Source organism: Sinocyclocheilus grahami, unplaced genomic scaffold (assembly GCF_001515645.1).
Source record: "Sinocyclocheilus grahami isolate Dianchi unplaced genomic scaffold, SAMN03320097.WGS_v1.1 scaffold2.1, whole genome shotgun sequence".
Taxonomy (NCBI): domain Eukaryota; kingdom Metazoa; phylum Chordata; class Actinopteri; order Cypriniformes; family Cyprinidae; genus Sinocyclocheilus; species Sinocyclocheilus grahami.
In genome coordinates, this window is record NW_015505181.1 from 3480500 (window position 1) to 3501321 (window position 20822).

Here is a 20822-nt window from a genome sequence, read left to right on the forward strand (position 1 = left end):
ATATATATACATATATTTATATTTATATTAATTAAAATAAATTTGTTATATTAATTCAGTCTATGAGGCACATTTGGTGTCAATAATTGTATTTAAAGTAGAATATTTTACATTTAATAAGGCATAAAATATATGGACCTGTCCAGAAAAGATCACTAAATACTCACAGTCAATGCGCAGGAAGTCATTGAGAAGCTGAAAGAGAGGGAAGCTGTCCCAGCTGTCTGGTGGTTGGACCTCCAGAGCCGCATCCATGTCCACAGCATATAGAGACAGAAACGTCTCGGCATGTTCAACCATCAGATCTGACCACCATGCAAATGCCTGCAGTCAGAGGAAGAGAGACAGAGGCAACACAAAAGGCAGAAAAAAGGGGGAAATGAAGGCAAAAATAAAATCAGCCTTGTAATATAGACATTCACTGAAGTTCAGTCCTTTCTCTTATTCATAAGGGCATGACAGTCCACAGATCTATAAAAATTGAACAGTTTTTAGATTTATGCCAGACTGTCCAGTAATGTAATTTTTCATCTTTGTATCTGTGGAGCGTCATGAGCTTATCTCATGCATTGAAACTGGACCTCTTCTAAAAAGCACAGCTAATGTCTAATTCACATACACTGATTTATATTTAAAGTACATCCTTATTTACGTCACATTTTGCAGATGTGAAGTCCATGCACAGGAATTTATGCCCTTGTAACAAAAAATTCCCAGCATACAGCAGCAGCAGTGATTAGCAGCACAATCTCAGTAGTTATTAGTATCATTTCTCTGCTCAAAACAAAATCATTTTAAATACATTTTTAAAAATAAAGGTTCTTTATTTTGGTTCCATGAAGAACCTTTAAGATCTACATATTCACACCAAGAAAAAAAAATTCACAGAAAGGTTCTTTGGGGAACCTAAAAAGATTCTATCGCATTACTATGAAACCCCCTTTCTTATTTTTAAGAGTGTAATTATGTCTTCTGTAAGTGAGATTCCTCTGCTGCTGATCCAACCGCGCTTCTGTGTGTAACACATCTGGCCTGTATATATGCACCAAGCATGTTAGACAAATGAAAAGTTAATGTAGATCATGGCTTCCTCTCCTTTAAAAAGGCATGCTGTTGTCCCTGACCACTCAAACAAACCTTTCATATCAGTATTTTTGAGACCAGTATAGCAGATTTGCTTTCTTGCAACATCTCTTCACCAAAAAAACACAGAGAAGTGCATTTGTTATACAGTTTAATATTTGTAGTAGAGCTGGCATGTGAAGCTAGACCAAACCACGCTGAAGGACACAAAACAGAGGAAAGTTTAGATATTATCGGGGTTGTGCAAGGGTGAAAATGAGACCAGACTCATTTTCATTGAGATTTTTCTTTTTTTTTTTGGAGGGGTCTGCTTCCACAGGTGAAGCACTGTCCCCTCATGCTTGTGGAAACACAAGCAACTTGCTCAACACTCCACAGGGACAGCTGACCAGGGGAAGGATGGGGTGTCCAGGCAGAGATGGGGAGGACGAAATTAGGAGTTAAAAGGAAAAGGAAATCTCTCCATCCATGGTGCAGGGGCTGCGACATGCACATGGTGGGGGACTCTAGGGTCTACATACCTCTTTACCCTGTCCAACGTTTTCCAGCCAACAAACAAGTAATGAAAAACAGTGAGAATTACATGAGATTTTCTTTGCAGTGTTTTAGTTTGAATACTTCATTATCATAAACGCTTTAACATTAAAGAGCTTTAAAATTGGAAAACACTGTGAAAATAGTTAAGAATGACTGATAGTGATCTTGATCAAAAAGAAACAAATAATAGAAATAAATAATAGAAATAATGTTTAATAATTAATAAAAAAAAATCTTATGCTTAAGACAGTTTGGTACACTTGTAAAGATTCTAGGTTTTGGAATGTGCAATTGTCACTGATGCTGTAAAAATGACATACTGTACATGTACATCCATTTAATCCACCAGATTTATTCAATTATGAACATGCAATTTTGCGGCATGATAAATGACTGGACTATGTAAAATACCATAAACAATCCCATGCATTTTAGTGGACATGTTTATTAAAAATGGTTTTATGTGCATATAGGGAAAAAGGGATAAGCCACCCAAAAATTAATAATTCTGGTGAGTAAAGTATGTTGTTCCAAACATATAGCCATTTCTGTAGGCAGATATTTTGATAATAATCTTTTTGTTCATATAATTAATGTTAGTGTGGTCCTAACCAACATTGGACCCCACTGACTTTCATTCTATGGACAGCAAACAAACAAACAAACAAACAGACAGACAGACAGAAAGACAAACAAAAAACACTAAGAAAATTCAAAATATCCTCTTTTTGTTCTTAATGACTTTTGGGTGAACTATTCCTTTAATGGTTTAATGAACCTGGCACTAGAAGTGTAAATGGCACTTATAAACCAAACTAAACTAAACTAAATAACAGACTTGACATAAACCGAAATGAAGATGTATAAATAAGCACAACTGTAGTAATTTTGTCCATTGACTATGATGCCTTCATGTACTCAGTCAATGTGACAGTAATTTCAGTTCAGTTAATTCTGAAGATAAATTGCTGATGCAACACTATCTATCTATCTATCTATCTATCTATCTATCTATCTATCTATCTATCTATCTATCTATCTATCTATCTATCTATCTATCTATCTATCAGTTCTGAATTTAATTATTTAATGAACTTAGAATGAACTGAACTGAAATCCACCCTGCAGGTGCCTGACTCCTGATTTGCTATGCCCATGTAATGCCTCTTCCAGGGCAGGTCGGATCATGAGGCTAGCATGCAAGAGCAGGGTATGCCATGGATGAGAGCAAAAAATAAAAAACACTGTACCGCCTGACCTCCCGTACTTGGGCGTGTGGCCTGCGGAGCACATAATTTAAAAACACACATATATTCTGCTGTTGTCTGTGAGAGGATGACAGCTGCTCTAATGGGGAATGTGACCTAAATAGTGCTAGCAGCCACTAAAGACACTTACATAGGTTTTTCAATATTGAAAACATCTTTAAGTTGTTCTGATGTCTTATTATTGAAGCAACATTTTTTGTTTTCACATATAAATAAGCTCCTGATGTATTTCTTTTCATGCTTGTGTATTTAAGCATGTAATATGTCTACCATGTCATGTCTGGCACACTCACCTCTGCATGATGTTCCTCATTCTGCTGGAGCACCTCTATGACCAGCTCAGACAGACGGAGCGTGTCCTCAAGCTTTTTGGCAGGTGTGACTAAGCGTCCTACATTTTCTGAGGCACAAAGGTACAACAGTTAATATGAACATATAGACACACACACACACAGAAAACACTGGACTTTCCTCAGCCTGTCTGATGCCCAAACTAAATTGAATTTCACTGTATGCGATTTTTAAACTGAAAAAAAAAACATCTTACGTTTTAACAGTGACTTAAAAAAAGTATTTAATTTAAATCCTTTTCCAAAGAATGTCACTTCATAAGCATATCTGCTATGAAGACAAAAACTTTAGATGACAATTACATTTACAGAGCAGGTAAGAGATGGGTAAAGTTCAGGATTACGTCTAAATTTTCATTTGAATTTCATAAATGTTCCCTCTGGAGAAAAAAAAACTGACTTAATGAACCACAAATTAGCTACTGCATATATCAACTCTGCTGTCTTAGTTAACAACTTAACATAATCTTGACACTCTGTCAACACTGAGCTCTGTAGACATGAACCATAATGAGTCAATAAAGAGCAATGCAAGTATAATGAGTCAAACCAAGGAACTGAGGAAAAAGGAAGGATAAAAACAACAACAAATATGTTATAGTCATCATGCATAATGTTCAGCACATGCAGGCATTTATGTCATCTCATTTCCTACCTCTCTCTGTCAATACAAGCGGGCAGCACATCTCTCTTAAACATGTCATACTTAAATGTACCCTTCATTGTCCATCTCATCTGTCATTTTATGAAACGGAGAATGACAGGAGTTCATTTTAAATAACAGAGAATGAAATTAAAGAAATCATATACCAGTTTACTACGAACTGTTGTGAAAATGGATATATGGTCAGAGGTCTTTAGCATCATGAATACACACAACATGAGGCGAACAGTTCATTACTGTTGGTTAAGGATGGGATTGCAAAGTAAAGAGACATTTTTGAGACCATGGTGTATGGATAGATGTTTTTATAGCTCATAACGCTTCAATATTGGCTGAGAGAGTGTTTTTATGTGATGATTGAGATGACCTAGCTGGTTTTTGATTGTGCATCTTCTGTTGGTTTTGAACAAAGATTTGTTTGTGCTGTCAGTATTTCAGATCTTTCAGCATTCTTTTTTTGACTGTGGTAAATGTGGCACTTTGATGGAGGAACACAAAGACAGAGGAACTAGGAAGTGAAGTCATTTGCTGTGTGACAAATGTCAAAACAATTAACATCATTTTGAAGAGTCACACCCCCCTCTCAGTCAACAGTGCTTTCATCACTAAACACAAAGCACACGCCCCCTAAATGTGAATTAACCCTCTGACCTCTCCTCTAATTGTATCTCAATCCTCTTCAGCTCCTTCCATAGGACTGAAGACTTTAAAAAATATATATAATTTTTGTGGCATTTCAAAGGGTTACTGTCCATGCTGGGACGAAATGGCATGTACTAATGCAAAATCAGGTACTTCAATAGCAATGGACAGAATGTTCCATTAGCATTTTGACATTTGAATTATTTTTTTAAAGTATCCAAAAAGACTGGTTTAGACATTTTGAAATACCTGATTTCCCTAATTCAAGATAAATAAAGGGTTTCTAAATCAATCCATGACATATAATGTAGTTTGAAGATTAAATATACATATTTTTCAGATATTTTTGTAAAGGTTTCAGATACCATCACAGTCTGTCACCATATTTACTCCAATGGAAAATTAGCAATATGATGTGAACTGAAAAAACATCAGTATTGCTATTTGACCCATAAGAGATTTTTCTGTAACACGTTACACAAATGTTCAATTTGTTAACCCTAGCCTAGTATTATAAACAAGCAATGAACTTTTATTTATTTATTTTTTACAACATTTATTAATCTGGGTTAATGCTAATTTATGAAATATGAATTATGAAATAATAATGTTATAAAACAACATTACTTAATGTTCTTTGAGCAAACATGAATAATGAAAATTGTATTGTGTAGTAGTATATATTTATATACAATATATACTTTTAATTGATAATAAATATATTAATCTAACCTAGATTAATAAATGTTGGAAAAAAGGTATTCATTGTAAGTTTATGTAATATCTAATGCATTAATGGACAGATAATGGATAATGTTAAAGAATTGAATCTTATAGTAAAGTGTTACTATAATCATGCACTTGGTGCAGAGAGAGTATCACTTTAATTGTAATTAACACAGGCAAACAATCTGCTATTTTCTATTTATTTATCTGCTAATTTTTATTTATCCAATCTGCTACTTTTTATTTATTTATTCATTTAGAATGAAAGAAATACTCGCTCTGCATGTTCCATAGACTGATAACACATACACACAGCTCTTACCAGCTCATGGAAAATGCATCTTCATTTAGATGCAATGTATAAACTGTAGCCAACATTGGTATAACATTGTCACAACATTCCCATGTTTACCTTTACGTCTGCTAATCGTGCCATGCGAATGCTGTGAGTTGGCTATGTTTAGAGCTAGGGAGAGGGTGGGGGTCTGTTTTAAAATGAATTTAATAGTAGGTCAGACAAAAGATGTCACCTGGATCCCTCTGATCCCTCTGAGATTTTTCTACTAAAAAGAAAGAAAAAGAAGAAAGGAAGAGGGAAAGGAAGAAAGAAAGAGAAAGAGAAAAGGAAGAAGGGGTCAGCTTTCGTTTTGTTTTAAGATGTGAGATCTGATGGGGAAATAGAAGGAGAAGGAAAGAAGAAGAAAGAAAGAGGCATTCAAGAACAGGACTGTCTAACAGTGAAAGACCGCAAACGATTGTGTGAAAGAAACTCTACCGGAGCCGTTGTTTTAGGTTGAAAAACAAACCTTTTTTAAACAGGGGTGTAAAAGTAAAACATACTTGAGTGAACATAAAAAAAAAGGTTTCTACATTTTATCAGATGATGAAAATTAATTCTGTTGGCTTTTTTTAAATTACATTTAAAAAGTTACATTACCATTTAAAAGTGACAGCAAAGAATTTTACATTGTTCAAAAAAATTAAATATGTACTTTCTACTTTTTACCATTTTGTTTCGATCTTCAGAGTATAAAGCATTTTTTTCTCAAAAGATTCAGTATAAATAGAGTACTTTAATAAAGTATAAATTCCTGTATAGTAATAAAGTACAATTATTCAAGTACTTTACACCCCTGCTGTACACCAGAAACCCGTCTGAAACCAAGTTTGACCCAAGACAGAAACAATAAACCAAACAGACAGAAAACCAGTTAAGATGCACAGTGATAAGCTGTTGGAGTGGATAACAAAACATAAAGCGCACAAGGTTGAAAACATAATTAAAAACACAATGACTCCGAAAACGGCGTCAGAATCCCTGTTTTGCTCATGGGTTGGAGACGATTTGAATAATTTTTTTTCCACCCTGTACCTGACCTGTACTGTAAACCTGGGACACGTCGATGTGAACTGAAAAAACAGTGCATCAGTATTGCTATTTGACCCATAAGAGATTTTTCTGTAACACGTTACACAAATGTTCAATTTGTTAACCCTAGCCTAGTATTATAAACAAGCAATGAACTTTTATTTATTTATTTTTTACAACATTTATTAATCTGGGTTAATGCTAATTTATGAAATATGAATTATGAAATAATAATGTTATAAAACAACATTACTTAATGTTCTTTGAGCAAACATGAATAATGAAAATTGTATTGTGTAGTAGTATATATTTATATACAATATATACTTTTAATTGATAATAAATATATTAATCTAACCTAGATTAATAAATGTTGGAAAAAAGGTATTCATTGTAAGTTTATGTAATATCTAATGCATTAATGGACAGATAATGGATAATGTTAAAGAATTGAATCTTATAGTAAAGTGTTACTATAATCATGCACTTGGTGCAGAGAGAGTATCACTTTAATTGTAATTAACACAGGCAAACAATCTGCTATTTTCTATTTATTTATCTGCTAATTTTTATTTATCCAATCTGCTACTTTTTATTTATTTATTCATTTAGAATGAAAGAAATACTCGCTCTGCATGTTCCATAGACTGATAACACATACACACAGCTCTTACCAGCTCATGGAAAATGCATCTTCATTTAGATGCAATGTATAAACTGTAGCCAACATTGGTATAACATTGTCACAACATTCCCATGTTTACCTTTACGTCTGCTAATCGTGCCATGCGAATGCTGTGAGTTGGCTATGTTTAGAGCTAGGGAGAGGGTGGGGGTCTGTTTTAAAATGAATTTAATAGTAGGTCAGACAAAAGATGTCACCTGGATCCCTCTGATCCCTCTGAGATTTTTCTACTAAAAAGAAAGAAAAAGAAGAAAGGAAGAGGGAAAGGAAGAAAGAAAGAGAAAGAGAAAAGGAAGAAGGGGTCAGCTTTCGTTTTGTTTTAAGATGTGAGATCTGATGGGGAAATAGAAGGAGAAGGAAAGAAGAAGAAAGAAAGAGGCATTCAAGAACAGGACTGTCTAACAGTGAAAGACCGCAAACGATTGTGTGAAAGAAACTCTACCGGAGCCGTTGTTTTAGGTTGAAAAACAAACCTTTTTTAAACAGGGGTGTAAAAGTAAAACATACTTGAGTGAACATAAAAAAAAAGGTTTCTACATTTTATCAGATGATGAAAATTAATTCTGTTGGCTTTTTTTAAATTACATTTAAAAAGTTACATTACCATTTAAAAGTGACAGCAAAGAATTTTACATTGTTCAAAAAAATTAAATATGTACTTTCTACTTTTTACCATTTTGTTTCGATCTTCAGAGTATAAAGCATTTTTTTCTCAAAAGATTCAGTATAAATAGAGTACTTTAATAAAGTATAAATTCCTGTATAGTAATAAAGTACAATTATTCAAGTACTTTACACCCCTGCTGTACACCAGAAACCCGTCTGAAACCAAGTTTGACCCAAGACAGAAACAATAAACCAAACAGACAGAAAACCAGTTAAGATGCACAGTGATAAGCTGTTGGAGTGGATAACAAAACATAAAGCGCACAAGGTTGAAAACATAATTAAAAACACAATGACTCCGAAAACGGCGTCAGAATCCCTGTTTTGCTCATGGGTTGGAGACGATTTGAATAATTTTTTTTCCACCCTGTACCTGACCTGTACTGTAAACCTGGGACACGTCGATAACAGGACAAAGGCTGGGAGGAGTGACTTACACAAAAGCAAAGTAAAAATGCATTCAAGTCACAAACAGAAAGAATAAGCAAAAAACAGAAAGAACAGCTGCCACACTGACTCAGCTGGACAGGATGACAGGAAGACCTGTGGCTGAATCACTCAACCTAAGATCCAAGTGATAAACTCAAAGAAAAAGGCAAGCAGACTGGAAGCAAGAGAAGAGGATGGTGCCGGTCAGAGTGTGAGGGAATAGCTATTTGTGAAAGCGCTTGAGAACAAAAAAATGTGAAAAGTAATAAAAGAGGGTGTGGCGGAAGTGATGGAGTGGCTCCAGATGAGCAGTGTACTCACGAATGGTTAAATCCATCACTTGTGACGCCAAACAGAAGACAGGATGCTCATACATTTCTCTCTTTTTCCCTATAAAAAAGGATCAGTGCATGCAAGAGCAAGGGGTCAGAGGAGAAAGAGTGAGAAAGAAGCACACCGGCTGCATGTGCAATAAGGGGCATTTCACCAAATTTATTTGCATTCAAAATTGCCTGGCAGGGTTGGCAAAATGCCTACTAACTGATCTGCTGCGTCTCTTTGGAAGAATTCTACAGCAGGATCACATAAGGGCAAAATTATTAGTGATCAGTCAGTCCTGATATGATCTATAGATCCGTATGCATGAAGCTAGAGAATAAACATTTCAACTCAAATATGCACAAAGCCTTAAAATGAAATTTAAAAAAGCATCTTTATAAACTCCCTCAAATCGAGTCTTAAACATATCATTGTAACAATTTGCCACTACTGATTATTTGGAAGGTAGGTTATTCGTTTTTATTCAGAAATACAGTACCGGTCAAAAGTTTGGAATAATGAAGATATTTTATGTTTTTAAAAGAAGTCTCTTATTCTCACCAAGGCTCCATTTATGATTTTGATCAAAAATATAGTAACGAAAGTAATATTGTGAAATATTCTAATTTAAAATAACTGCTTTCTATTTGAATATATTTTAAAATTTAATTTATTCCTGTGATGGCAAAGCTGAATTTTCAGTAGTCATTACTCCAGTCTTCAGTGTCACATGATCCTTCAGAAAACATTCTAATGTTCTTATTTGGTGCTCAATTATCAATGTTCTTGATATTATCAATGTTGACAAGAGTTTTTGCTGCTTAATATTTTTGTGAAAACCATGATATTATTTTTCCAGGATTCTTGGATAAATAGAAAGTTCAAATGACCAGCATATATTTGACAGCAATCTTTTGTAACACATTAAATGTCTGATCAATTTAATGTGTCCTTACTGAATAAAAGTATTTTATTTTTATTTATTTATTTAATTTTTAATACGATACTTGTTTAAAAAAAAATTTTTAAAAAATCATAATTATTCCAAACTTTTGACCGGTGGTGCATGAACTATTTACAGAATGACAAAAAAATTGCACTGGACTTATTGTAAATAATTTTGGGGCAAAAATAATTATTTGCAAATACTTTTGTAACTTCAGACTTGTAGATCTAAGCTATTCTGTTTATTTCTACCATTATCCTTAATCCAGCTGAAAGTTTTAGTCTCTAGAAAGACTTGAGTGTGTGTTGAAAACGATTGGTTAGTTTGGGTTAGTACAAAAGTCACATTCAGTTTAGTGGTCAGCAATCAATAGGGAACAACACAGACATCATTTGGCAATCAGATACTAAGGGCTTCTCCTTCAGTATCTGCTGCGCCCAGTCATATTTCCTCATGGACATGGACAGTCATTGAATGTTTTTTTGTCTTTATTAGACAAAATAAAAACACTTGCCCTATAAACATGGCTACTATTTGACATCAAAGATCACCTGTGTGTAAGTCACAGTTTAGCTGTCCATGTCTATAAAAGAAACCGTCTCACTTGCAACACACAAATGTGTGTTGCTTGAGTGGGCAATACAGCTTTGCACTGTATATTGGCTTCTCAAACTGGCTCAACAAGAGAGGGCTCCAAATAAGAAGAAAAGCCAATAAACAAGAGGAAAGCGCAGAGGGAGGGAGCAGAGAGAGAGAGAGAGATAAAGAAATAGAAAGAGACAGAAAGAGGAAAAAAGACACAAAGAAAGCTAGTAAAAATGCAGAAATTCTTCAATAAATATATGAAGCAGGGGAGCTGGAAAGGTGATGAAGAGCTGGAAAGGAAAAGTGTATTTGTTGCTGTACAGTACTGCTAGACCTAAAAGCTAAACCACAGGAAAGAGGCAAACATCCACACAGTGCAGCAAGAAACCATTGAGCAAAACAATATGACACTGAGGCCAGGGTTTGAGAGAGGGAATTGAATGCATTTTTACTCTATAATCTGCTACCACAAACTAAAACAAACCTGGACCAACAAGACCTAATCAAAAACTTTTCTATTATTATTATTATTATAAAGAAATTATTATATACTACAGGACAATTATCTCAAGTATCTTAGAAGACTAGTAGAAATAAGACATAATATATGAAATAAGACATAATATAAAAAAATCATTACACACACCAACAGTTAACTACTGCTCCATTGTTATCATTCCTTTTATGAAAAAAACAATCATCAGTGGCATTTCAACATTGCCTTCATGGAATACTGGTTAGTTGAGCATCACTGTTGTTAAGCAATGTTTCTAAGAGAGGAATATGTCAAGTGCTATATTAATGAAGATAGCGCAGAGAGGAGAAGAAACTCTACAAAACCGGTATATGTGCCTCCTACCTTCCACCTTGGCATATTCTGAGAGACGCTGATAGTTCACTAATGCTGCCTGCTCCAGACATCTACGGATCACTGCCTTCACCTCGTCCTGAGGTACAGGTGTCACAATGTCCTTCATTAAAACCTGCAAAACCAAATTTGAAATCAGATACATACAGTACATATTTACGTCTGTTTGTAGGTCTTTATTACTTTGTGTCATACGCTTTTTCAATTCCTCCATATATTAAAAAACATATATAGAGATGATAGATAGATAGATAGATAGATAGATAGATAGATAGATAGATAGATAGATAGATAGATAGATAGATAGATAGATAGATAGATAGATAGATAGATATAGAACAGAAATAGAAATAGAAAATTAAAATGACACCACACCCTCTCAAGCAGTGACAACGTGGCTTTTAAGGCTCCTTCTGGGCGTCCAAATGGAAAACAATACCTTCAGAGAGAAAATTTAAAGGAACAGTGTTTATAACAGCTTTGAAACATCAATAAATTATACATTATGCATTCCTATTTCAATTTGTTAGAAAAAAAAGAAAAGAAAAAGAATATCCTGTTTACATCCAGTAATCACACAATCAGTTTCATGCAACATTTACATGTACATTGGATTTAGCAGTTTCACACACTTTGAAAAAGTAAAGAAAGTAATACCTATACCACATATACCATTATTATCTCTAGCTGTTAATAAGGTGGCATATTTGATGCTGTGTAGACTGCCAGTGATGTACCTGAAGTGTGTGATCTGGTTTTCGAGCAGCACACGGAGTCGTTCTTTGATCTCCTCAAACCGTTCCTTCTCTTCTACTGTGACAGTACCGATTCCATCAGGCCTGAGGTAAAAACACACAAACACACAAATGAATGCAACTGCTTGTCTCATTAGGCTAACAAGGATCACAGACACAAACACGGGGTCTCATGAAACAAACAGGCCAGACACATGGATATTATACAAGCACTATAAATAATTTTCCATTTATGCTCTTTAGAAGGTGTGTGTTGATGAGAGATTCAGACAAACTGCTCAACTTTTTAATTAACCACATAGATTGTTAAAGAAAAAGAGAAAAAATTGCGAAAATAAGACTACTTTTATCTTCTGAAAGAGCATGTATTTGTATATATGCTCATATGTGTAAATGCTCTGGGGTGAAATCACTTTTGCAAGCATTTTTTAGCAAAAACCTTATGTGAATTAAGTCATAGTTATTGCTACTTGTCTGGTGCAATTAATGTGACATTTTTGTCGACCACAGAAAAAAAAAAGATTTAAAAGAGACATTTGAAAGACACATTTTTTTCTAGTGATATTTGCCCAGAGTCATTCAGCAAGATGTGCAACCGTACTGTGCATTATGAACTAGATGACCAAACAACGTATATTGCGCAAATAAACCATGCTTTCAGCAGGTTCCATTCCTAGTTGGTGTGTCTAAGTGTGTATCTATCTATGTGTGTGTGTGTGTGTGTGTGTATGTGTCATCCCCTCCTCAGGCAAGGGTTTTTGGAAGTGCCTAACTCCCCCCTCCCTGTCCATAGTCAAATAAAGAGTTCTCCGCAATACAAAGACACTACAAATTACCACAGCCCCCTGCTACCAGCACTCAGGGGTTCAACCTCTCACCACACACACACTCATAGGTTTCTTATTGTGACTCCATAACAGAGAGAGAGCGAAAGACTGTGGGAAACAGTTCAACTGATACGTCTAGTGCCACTCCTAAGCTTATTAGCCAAATTACCATGATGCCCATCATCATTTCCTGTTTGCTAAATGCAAAAAAAACTTTAAAACACTTAAGACACTGATTTCCACGCGACTGATGCTAAATTGTCAAACCTAATTGATCTGAGCATCATACGAGACATCTACATCTCTCACTATCTCTCACATCTAGCTGACATGTACAACAGCAGAAGCTTTTAAGGTATTTTTGTGAACAAGATGGGGCGACTCGGTCGCCAACATGCCCCCGAAAACCCCCCACCAAGCAATGGACCCCGTCTGGTGTGACAGCCGTGGTGGTCTCCCCTGAAATCCCTGCCCCTCCTCCCTTGCTTTTCCCCGCTGTCCTTCAGCGTGCGCTGGGCTGACATGGGGAGCGGACTGACGAGGAGCGTGTCATGTCTCCTGCTCCTCAAACCGCTGTCACAGCGACCCGCGCCTCCACTGTCACATACACTCTGCTCACAGCCCTCCTTCCGTCTACCATGTCACAAACGATAAGGAGCCTGGCCATTTAGTCACATTCTGCATAAGAGTGTGCGTGCTTGTGTGTTAAACTGCATGCAGGTGACATACGTCGGCTGTGAGTGTGTTTCTGTTCTAGCTGTGTGTCACAACAAAACTGATGGATAAAAGATGGACCAAGAGAAAAAAATCCTTTCTCTCTGTGTGTCAGAAAATAAAGACGTTAAAAAAACAAAGCAAAACTAAAGAAAAACAAAACACACAAAACAAAAACAAAACTAAACAAAAACACCAAACACCAAAAACAAATCAACAAAACAAAATACAAAACAAAAAATGACTACAAACTAAACAACACACAGACAAAAAAAATAAAAAATAAAATAAGAACAAAATCTAAAAATAAACATGTTTTTTGGACATTGGACCATGGTAATATTATTTTTATTTTTGCACATGTACCATGGTAATACCCTGCTATTCTTTTAAGCACTTTGAACCTCTGTGGTAGATGAACATGTCAATCATTCCATACCAAGATATCAAAACACCATGGTATTATTACCATAACTGTACTATGGTACATTTGGTTCCATGATGAGCATTTACGCCATTTCACATCCTTTTAATAACACTACATGCCATCATGCATATTCATAATAGTTTGTTATGAGACTAATATGGTTATCCAGATATAGTACTGGTGCAGTAGTATCATGTCAAACAATATTAGAGATCCACAGTCACTATCTGTAACACTTGTAGATTATTTGGCTTTAAATATAGGTATATCAGAACAGAAGTCCAATGCCAAGATGTTCAGGTTGAGGGCCATGTCAGTTATAAAGATCGTGTTTGGCTAGACGTTGAGGTTTTGGCACAAGCAGACAGGCTGTATGAGGCCTTGGATAGTTTGGAAAGAGAGACAGAGCGATGACCTGTCATCCTGTCAGCCATGACCTTAAGGCACCATCCATATTGTCCCTCATCTCTCTCTCTCTACCCTGCATGCTTCTCACTGGTTCGACACATGTCTATCACTTTCTGTTTCCCTGCCTCACCCTCACTTTTCTCTCTCTTCCTCACACAGATACACATTCACACAAACAGTGGCGTCCAAAAATCTGAGACCAGACTGAAAATCTTGTCTTTCTTCATATAAAATTATTCCTATTTCCTAGACAGTGATTAGATATTTAAATAATTCTGAAATTCGAAAATATATTTAAAAAATCAAATGCAACAATGATACAGATACAAAAAAAGAAAATAATATACATTTAATTAAAATGTAATTAAAAAGGAATTGAAAAATGTGGTGTCAGACTTTTAGACTGTATATAAAACTGCTACTCTTTACATTCACAAATGCATGGAATATACAAGGAATTAGAATAAAATTACACACAGTGGAACAAAGTCATCTCACACACAGAAGAAAGAAGAAATAACTTAATTGCAGTCTTCCCTCACATACATCCCACAGTTTTATAGGTTGAGGGTGGAGCTTAACGCTAATCCACACCCAATAGAGTAGGTTGCATTTACATTCTCACCTTCTGGGGCCTGCGAGCACCTGCGACTTAGATTCCCTTTTTCTCCAGACCTCCATGATTTTGTTCTCTTTCTTAGAGGGAGTCAAGGGCTCAGGGGGGGAGGGAAACAGAGAACTAAGCAGCTCGGTCTCTGACATGGGCCATTTTAGTAGCTCATTCACTCTTTGACTTCATATCCCACACACACACACACACATTCACAAAGGTTATCAGAAGATGGTGTGAGGGTAAGTGAAAAATAAAAGAAGATGATAAATATGCAAGTAATAATGAAAATAACCATGGGAATAAAAACATAGATTCAGACAAAAATAAGACAAACAGACAAAACATAATTTGAAGACTCCATGTAATGAGGCAACTTGAGCTTCTTGTAAAAGCAGTGAAACTACTGTGGGATTCTGGGAGAGAAGCATTATTACCTGTGACCAACCACAAAGCTTTGAGGAAAAAGAATGGGGTTTCTATTAAACACAGGAGAATGAGTCCTTCGGCGGCCAAAAGAGAGTCTGTGCTCTTACTTTACCTCTGTTTCTGCCCATGTGTGGAAAGTGGATGTATAGAGAGATAAAAAGGCAGGACAGTGAAGAGGAATGGAGTGATTTTAGGAGGAGGAGAAGAAACAGAACTTCGGGTATGAGTAGGATGAATGACAGGGAGAGAACATGAGAGAAAAATGACTGGAGAATTAATGTGATTATAAATGAGAAGGAAATGAAGTGGGTGTTAAAGAGACAGAGTGAGAAATAGATAAGGAGTGTGAGATCAGCGCTACCTGTTGCCGTGAACGTGAGAGGCGCAGAAGGCGTAGCTGTAGTGCAGTAGTGTGGGGTCAATCATGGACCCTTTCTCTGCCCTCTCCAGCAGGTCATTCAGGTAACACAGGTGCCTGTGACACCCTCGCACTCCGTACCTGGCACAGTACTCATCTAATACGAAAACCTGACCTGGACTGAACCAACCCTGAGGCACACATTCAGACACAAAAGTGCGGTTTCAGTAGTGCAAATGTGATTATACATGATAATATAAATAGGACAGCTGTAGCTCTAACTAAATAATACTGAATTGAAAGCTTGGTTACCAAACAGGAGTATGAATCATTGAGTCTGTGGTCCAGTGTCAACCGCTGAACCATCTCAAACAGCGAAGAGTGGTCAAAATTGCAGGGGTTAGCGGAGATGAACTCATCCATTCCATGTTTCTGTGCTCGGTCTGCATCTGTGTGTATGTGTGCATGTTAATGTATGGAGACAGAGACAGGCTTCAAAAAACGTACACAGCTCAAAGTCACAAGAGCACACACTCCTTAGAGAAAGGTCTCTAACCTGAGCCAGATGTCAGCCTAAAAAGTGTCATTGTTAACTTGCATTACACTGTATATTCAATCCAAGGTGCATTACGAGCAATGCTTGAAGTGCAAAATAAAAATCAGAGCAGGTACTCATGTTAAATAAATATATAAGCAATATATTTATTTACTGTGTCCATAATAATAATAATAATAATAATTGTAATAATATATATATATATATATAATTTAGCTTTTTAATTTATATATATATAAAAAAAGTTAGATTTCAAGGCACATTTCAACACAAAGAAATATTGATATTCATTGTTTTAACTCAACAACAACAACAACAACAACATATGGTTATCTCATATATATACACAACAACAATGTATAGCAATTATTTATATTTTTAACGACCCTATATATTTGCTTGCTGAGGGAAACAATTTGTTTACAACTTGTCATTATGAGTTACTTTAGATACATTTTATTTAAAATGTATATATATGCTGAGGAAAGTTACTGAAATACAGTGAGCGATAATGATAAAGAGCTACATTTTAATTAAGTTTAAGAGGTTTTGGCTTAGAATATTTAAAAAATATCCAAGAATTTTTTTCCCTGCATTTATGATGAACTTTCTATTTATAAAATTACCCATCGTGTAAAATCAAAGAAGGAGATTCGTGGTTCAACGTGACAATCAGGCAATATCAACCCAAACTTTTGGCTTGCGAGACTAAAAGTACTGCTCTTATAAGAGCAACAAAGCAGAATTGCTGCTTGTTGACTTCAAGCTAATTTAAAAGCAGATTTGTAAAATCCATATGTGTCCAAACGCATATGGTATCTATCCTTTCATTCTATATGAATGCATACACAATGCATTAAAAGAGCAAGAAAAATTGAGAAAATTGTACGCCAACATCATTATATTATTGGCTTGTATTTCCCCCCAGTGTTTTGTCGTTTTTGCCTTGTTAATCCTGCAAGACCTGTCTGAGCCAGTGTTCCTGTCTGGTCCTCCTAATCAAACAACAACTCTACGTTCACGCTTTTCCCCTCCTTCTCCATTCATTGCTCTGTCCGCAGGCCTCTGCCCCCCTCAGGGAAGCCCTAATTAAAGAAACCCAGTGCCTCTAAACCCAGACCTGGGAGAGAGCCGGCAGTGGAGCCCCCTACCCTCGCCATCTATTGTCCATTAAAGAGACTAAATAAATTCAACAACACATTTTCCCTTTCCTCTGCAGTTGGTAAGCTTAGGTATTACATCTGGGCCTGCACAAATAAGCACGGCCATTTCTTAATCCTGCCACTGGTCAGGAGCTATTCTTATTCTAATGCCCCGTTTCAACCAGGGGCTTTAGAGCTATACTGTATGATTGAGCCATTCAGCAGACACCTCCTCCAGATCGTCACTGGATTGCATGATAAACCAGGAACAAGTCTTAAACTGCTTAGATGTATAATGGAAGGTAAGTTTTTGCTTGCACAAAGTAAATGATAACTGTAATATTTTGCCTTAAATTCTTATACAGAACATCAAATCATTTGGTAGGACTTTACAATATCTTTCATTACTATCCCTTCAACAAGCATTATTATATAATATAGTGCTTAACAGATCAGCATAGCCAAAATTCATGAAATTATGATTCATATTTTCAATCATAAAATGGGGAGCAATAGTCTGAGAACACAGTGAATATCTGCTATTTAAAATCCAATGTAACTTTTTTTTATTAAAAAATGTTTTAAAAAAGATAAATATCAAAATAATATATCAAATATAATATAAATAAAAAAAATATTAAAACAATTGTGTAATGAAAAATATACAATAGAAAAAACATTCAGTGTCTCAAACATTTGGACCCCATTGTATTTGTATTTAAATGTTTATAAACGACTAATCTGCTAACCAATATATATAATATTAAAGACTTAATAATGAAAGTTACTATTAAGTGCTGCTTATATATAACATTTATATCATATGTAAAATCATTCCACAAACTCTGTGTTGCATTTTTTTGTCTGTACATGGCATTATCCATATAACATCCAAACACATAAGTTGAAGCCAAATGATCCTTTGAAATCAGCCACAGGTCAAAAAGGTGACATTGTGTCGCTCTTCTATGTCTTAATATGAGCTTGTCATGTCTCTTTGACACTGGAATTGAGGGGAAGGTCTCTGGACAGTAACACACAATGACATTAGTCGGCTCTGTCCGAGTGGGGCAGAGGAGAAATGACACTGATTGATGGATTCTTTTCATTTATAGATCCTCTCTCTCAGAGAGTCCGAAGAGAGAGAGTTTTTTTCTGTGCATGTGTCTGCACAAGCACACACAATGGACGGATCGGGAGCCTGAGATTCAGCCCTGGGCCGACAAGAGCTGAAGGGGCCAACTGACAGGATGGGCGCTCCTCTGTGAGTGAGGGATGGACAGAGGGAGAGAAAGAATAGGAGGGATGAAGAAAGGGGTGACAGCAGAGACATACTTTATTAAATGGTTTCTAATTTAATCGGCCCGTAAACTCCATTTCCAACAATATGGCCGCCCTCATCAGGCCTGCAGACAAGTCCATAGGTGAGCCCCTCTCTCAGAGCCCATCGCTATTTCAGTCCTAATCACACTGGATTAGAAAAGCCTGGACTCTGGCTGACATCCAACATCAATCACTGCTTTCTTTGTTTCAGAATAATGAAGCAGGGAATAAGTTGAAAGATAAAACCAATTATTATTAACAATACTGTTATTTATTTCTATTAAATTAGGCAGGGGGTGGGGGTATTGAGACATGTTGCAGGTCCGGTTCAAACCTGTTTTGCCTATATGAGCATCCATTGTTGTGTCCTTAAGGCTGTGAATACTGGCTGTAAGCCATTGTTAATATAATAATAATAATTATTATTATTATTATTATTGTTGTTAAATGATACATCGTGAAGTCTTAAACTGCTTAGATGTATAATGGAAGGTAAGTTTTTGCTTGCACAAAGTAAATGATAACTGTAATATTTTGCCTTAAATTCTTATACAGAACATCAAATCATTTGGTAGGACTTTACAATATCTTTCATTACTATCCCTTCAACAAGCATTATTATATAATATAGTGCTTAACAGATCAGCATAGCCAAAATTCATGAAATTATGATTCATATTTTCAATCATAAAATGGGGAGCAATAGTCTGAGAACACAGTGAATATCTGCTATTTAAAATCCAATGTAACTTTTTTTTATTAAAAAATGTTTTAAAAAAGATAAATATCAAAATAATATATCAAATATAATATAAATAAAAAAAATATTAAAACAATTGTGTAATGAAAAATATACAATAGAAAAAACATTCAGTGTCTCAAACATTTGGACCCCATTGTATTTGTATTTAAATGTTTATAAACGACTAATCTGCTAACCAATATATATAATATTAAAGACTTAATAATGAAAGTTACTATTAAGTGCTGCTTATATATAACATTTATATCATATGTAAAATCATTCCACAAACTCTGTGTTGCATTTTTTTGTCTGTACATGGCATTATCCATATAACATCCAAACACATAAGTTGAAGCCAAATGATCCTTTGAAATCAGCCACAGGTCAAAAAGGTGACATTGTGTCGCTCTTCTATGTCTTAATATGAGCTTGTCATGTCTCTTTGACACTGGAATTGAGGGGAAGGTCTCTGGACAGTAACACACAATGACATTAGTCGGCTCTGTCCGAGTGGGGCAGAGGAGAAATGACACTGATTGATGGATTCTTTTCATTTATAGATCCTCTCTCTCAGAGAGTCCGAAGAGAGAGAGTTTTTTTCTGTGCATGTGTCTGCACAAGCACACACAATGGACGGATCGGGAGCCTGAGATTCAGCCCTGGGCCGACAAGAGCTGAAGGGGCCAACTGACAGGATGGGCACTCCTCTGTGAGTGAGGGATGGACAGAGGGAGAAAAAGAAAAGGAGATATGAAGAAAGGGGTGACAGCAGAGACATACTTTATTAAATGGTTTCTAATTTAATCGGCCCGTAAACTCCATTTCCAACAATATGGCCGCCCTCATCAGGCCTGCAGACAAGTCCATAGGTGAGCCCCTCTCTCAGAGCCCATCGCTATTTCAGTCCTAATCACACTGGATTAGAAAAGCCTGGACTCTGGCTGACATCCAACATCAATCACTGCTTTCTTTGTTTCAGAATAATGTTGCTAAATGACCTTGAGGTTGTCTGCAGTTGTCACTGGGTGTAAGCCATGGTAAGATAATAATAATAATAATGATGATGATTATTATTACAACTACAAGACCTCAGAAATCTCAAAGTATCACTAACTTTAGGTTGTCTCTCTGATTTCAGTCCTCTATTTCAGTCCTAATCACACTGGATTAGAAAAGCCTGGACTCTGGCTGACATCCAACATCAATCACTGCTTTCTTTGTTTCAGAATAATGAAGCAGGGAATAAGTTGAAAGATAAAACCAATTATTATTAACAACACTGTTATTTATTTCTATTAAATTAGGCAGGGGGTGGGGGTATTGAGACATGTTGCAGGTCCGGTTCAAACCTGTTTTGCCTATATGAGCATCCATTGTTGTGTCCTTAAGGCT

The 20822-nt window shown here is 35.8% G+C and overlaps 1 protein-coding gene across 10 annotated transcripts in view; it reads right to left on the reverse strand.

The window, feature by feature from the left end:
- Positions 1–20822, reverse strand: part of LOC107549847 (calcium-dependent secretion activator 1) — a 118766-nt gene that overhangs the window by 26544 nt on the left and 71400 nt on the right. For 3 of the 10 annotated variants that reach the window (XM_016231413.1, XM_016231479.1, XM_016231343.1), the window contains 10 exons: positions 15977–16113; positions 15668–15855; positions 11874–11975; positions 11512–11575; positions 11128–11251; positions 8741–8809; positions 3182–3288; positions 2871–2900; positions 1605–1613; positions 168–324 (listed from right to left, as the gene is read on the reverse strand). In XM_016231413.1, coding sequence (XP_016086899.1) covers positions 168–324; positions 1605–1613; positions 2871–2900; positions 3182–3288; positions 8741–8809; positions 11128–11251; positions 11512–11575; positions 11874–11975; positions 15668–15855; positions 15977–16113 — 987 coding nt within the window. Of the gene's footprint in view, positions 1–167; positions 325–1604; positions 1614–2870; positions 2901–3181; positions 3289–5800; positions 5834–7521; positions 7555–8740; positions 8810–11127; positions 11252–11511; positions 11576–11873; positions 11976–14892; positions 15061–15667; positions 15856–15976; positions 16114–20822 lie in introns of all 10 variants that reach the window. The other 7 variants (XM_016231619.1, XM_016231557.1, XM_016231057.1 and 4 more) reach the window with 6 other exon arrangements.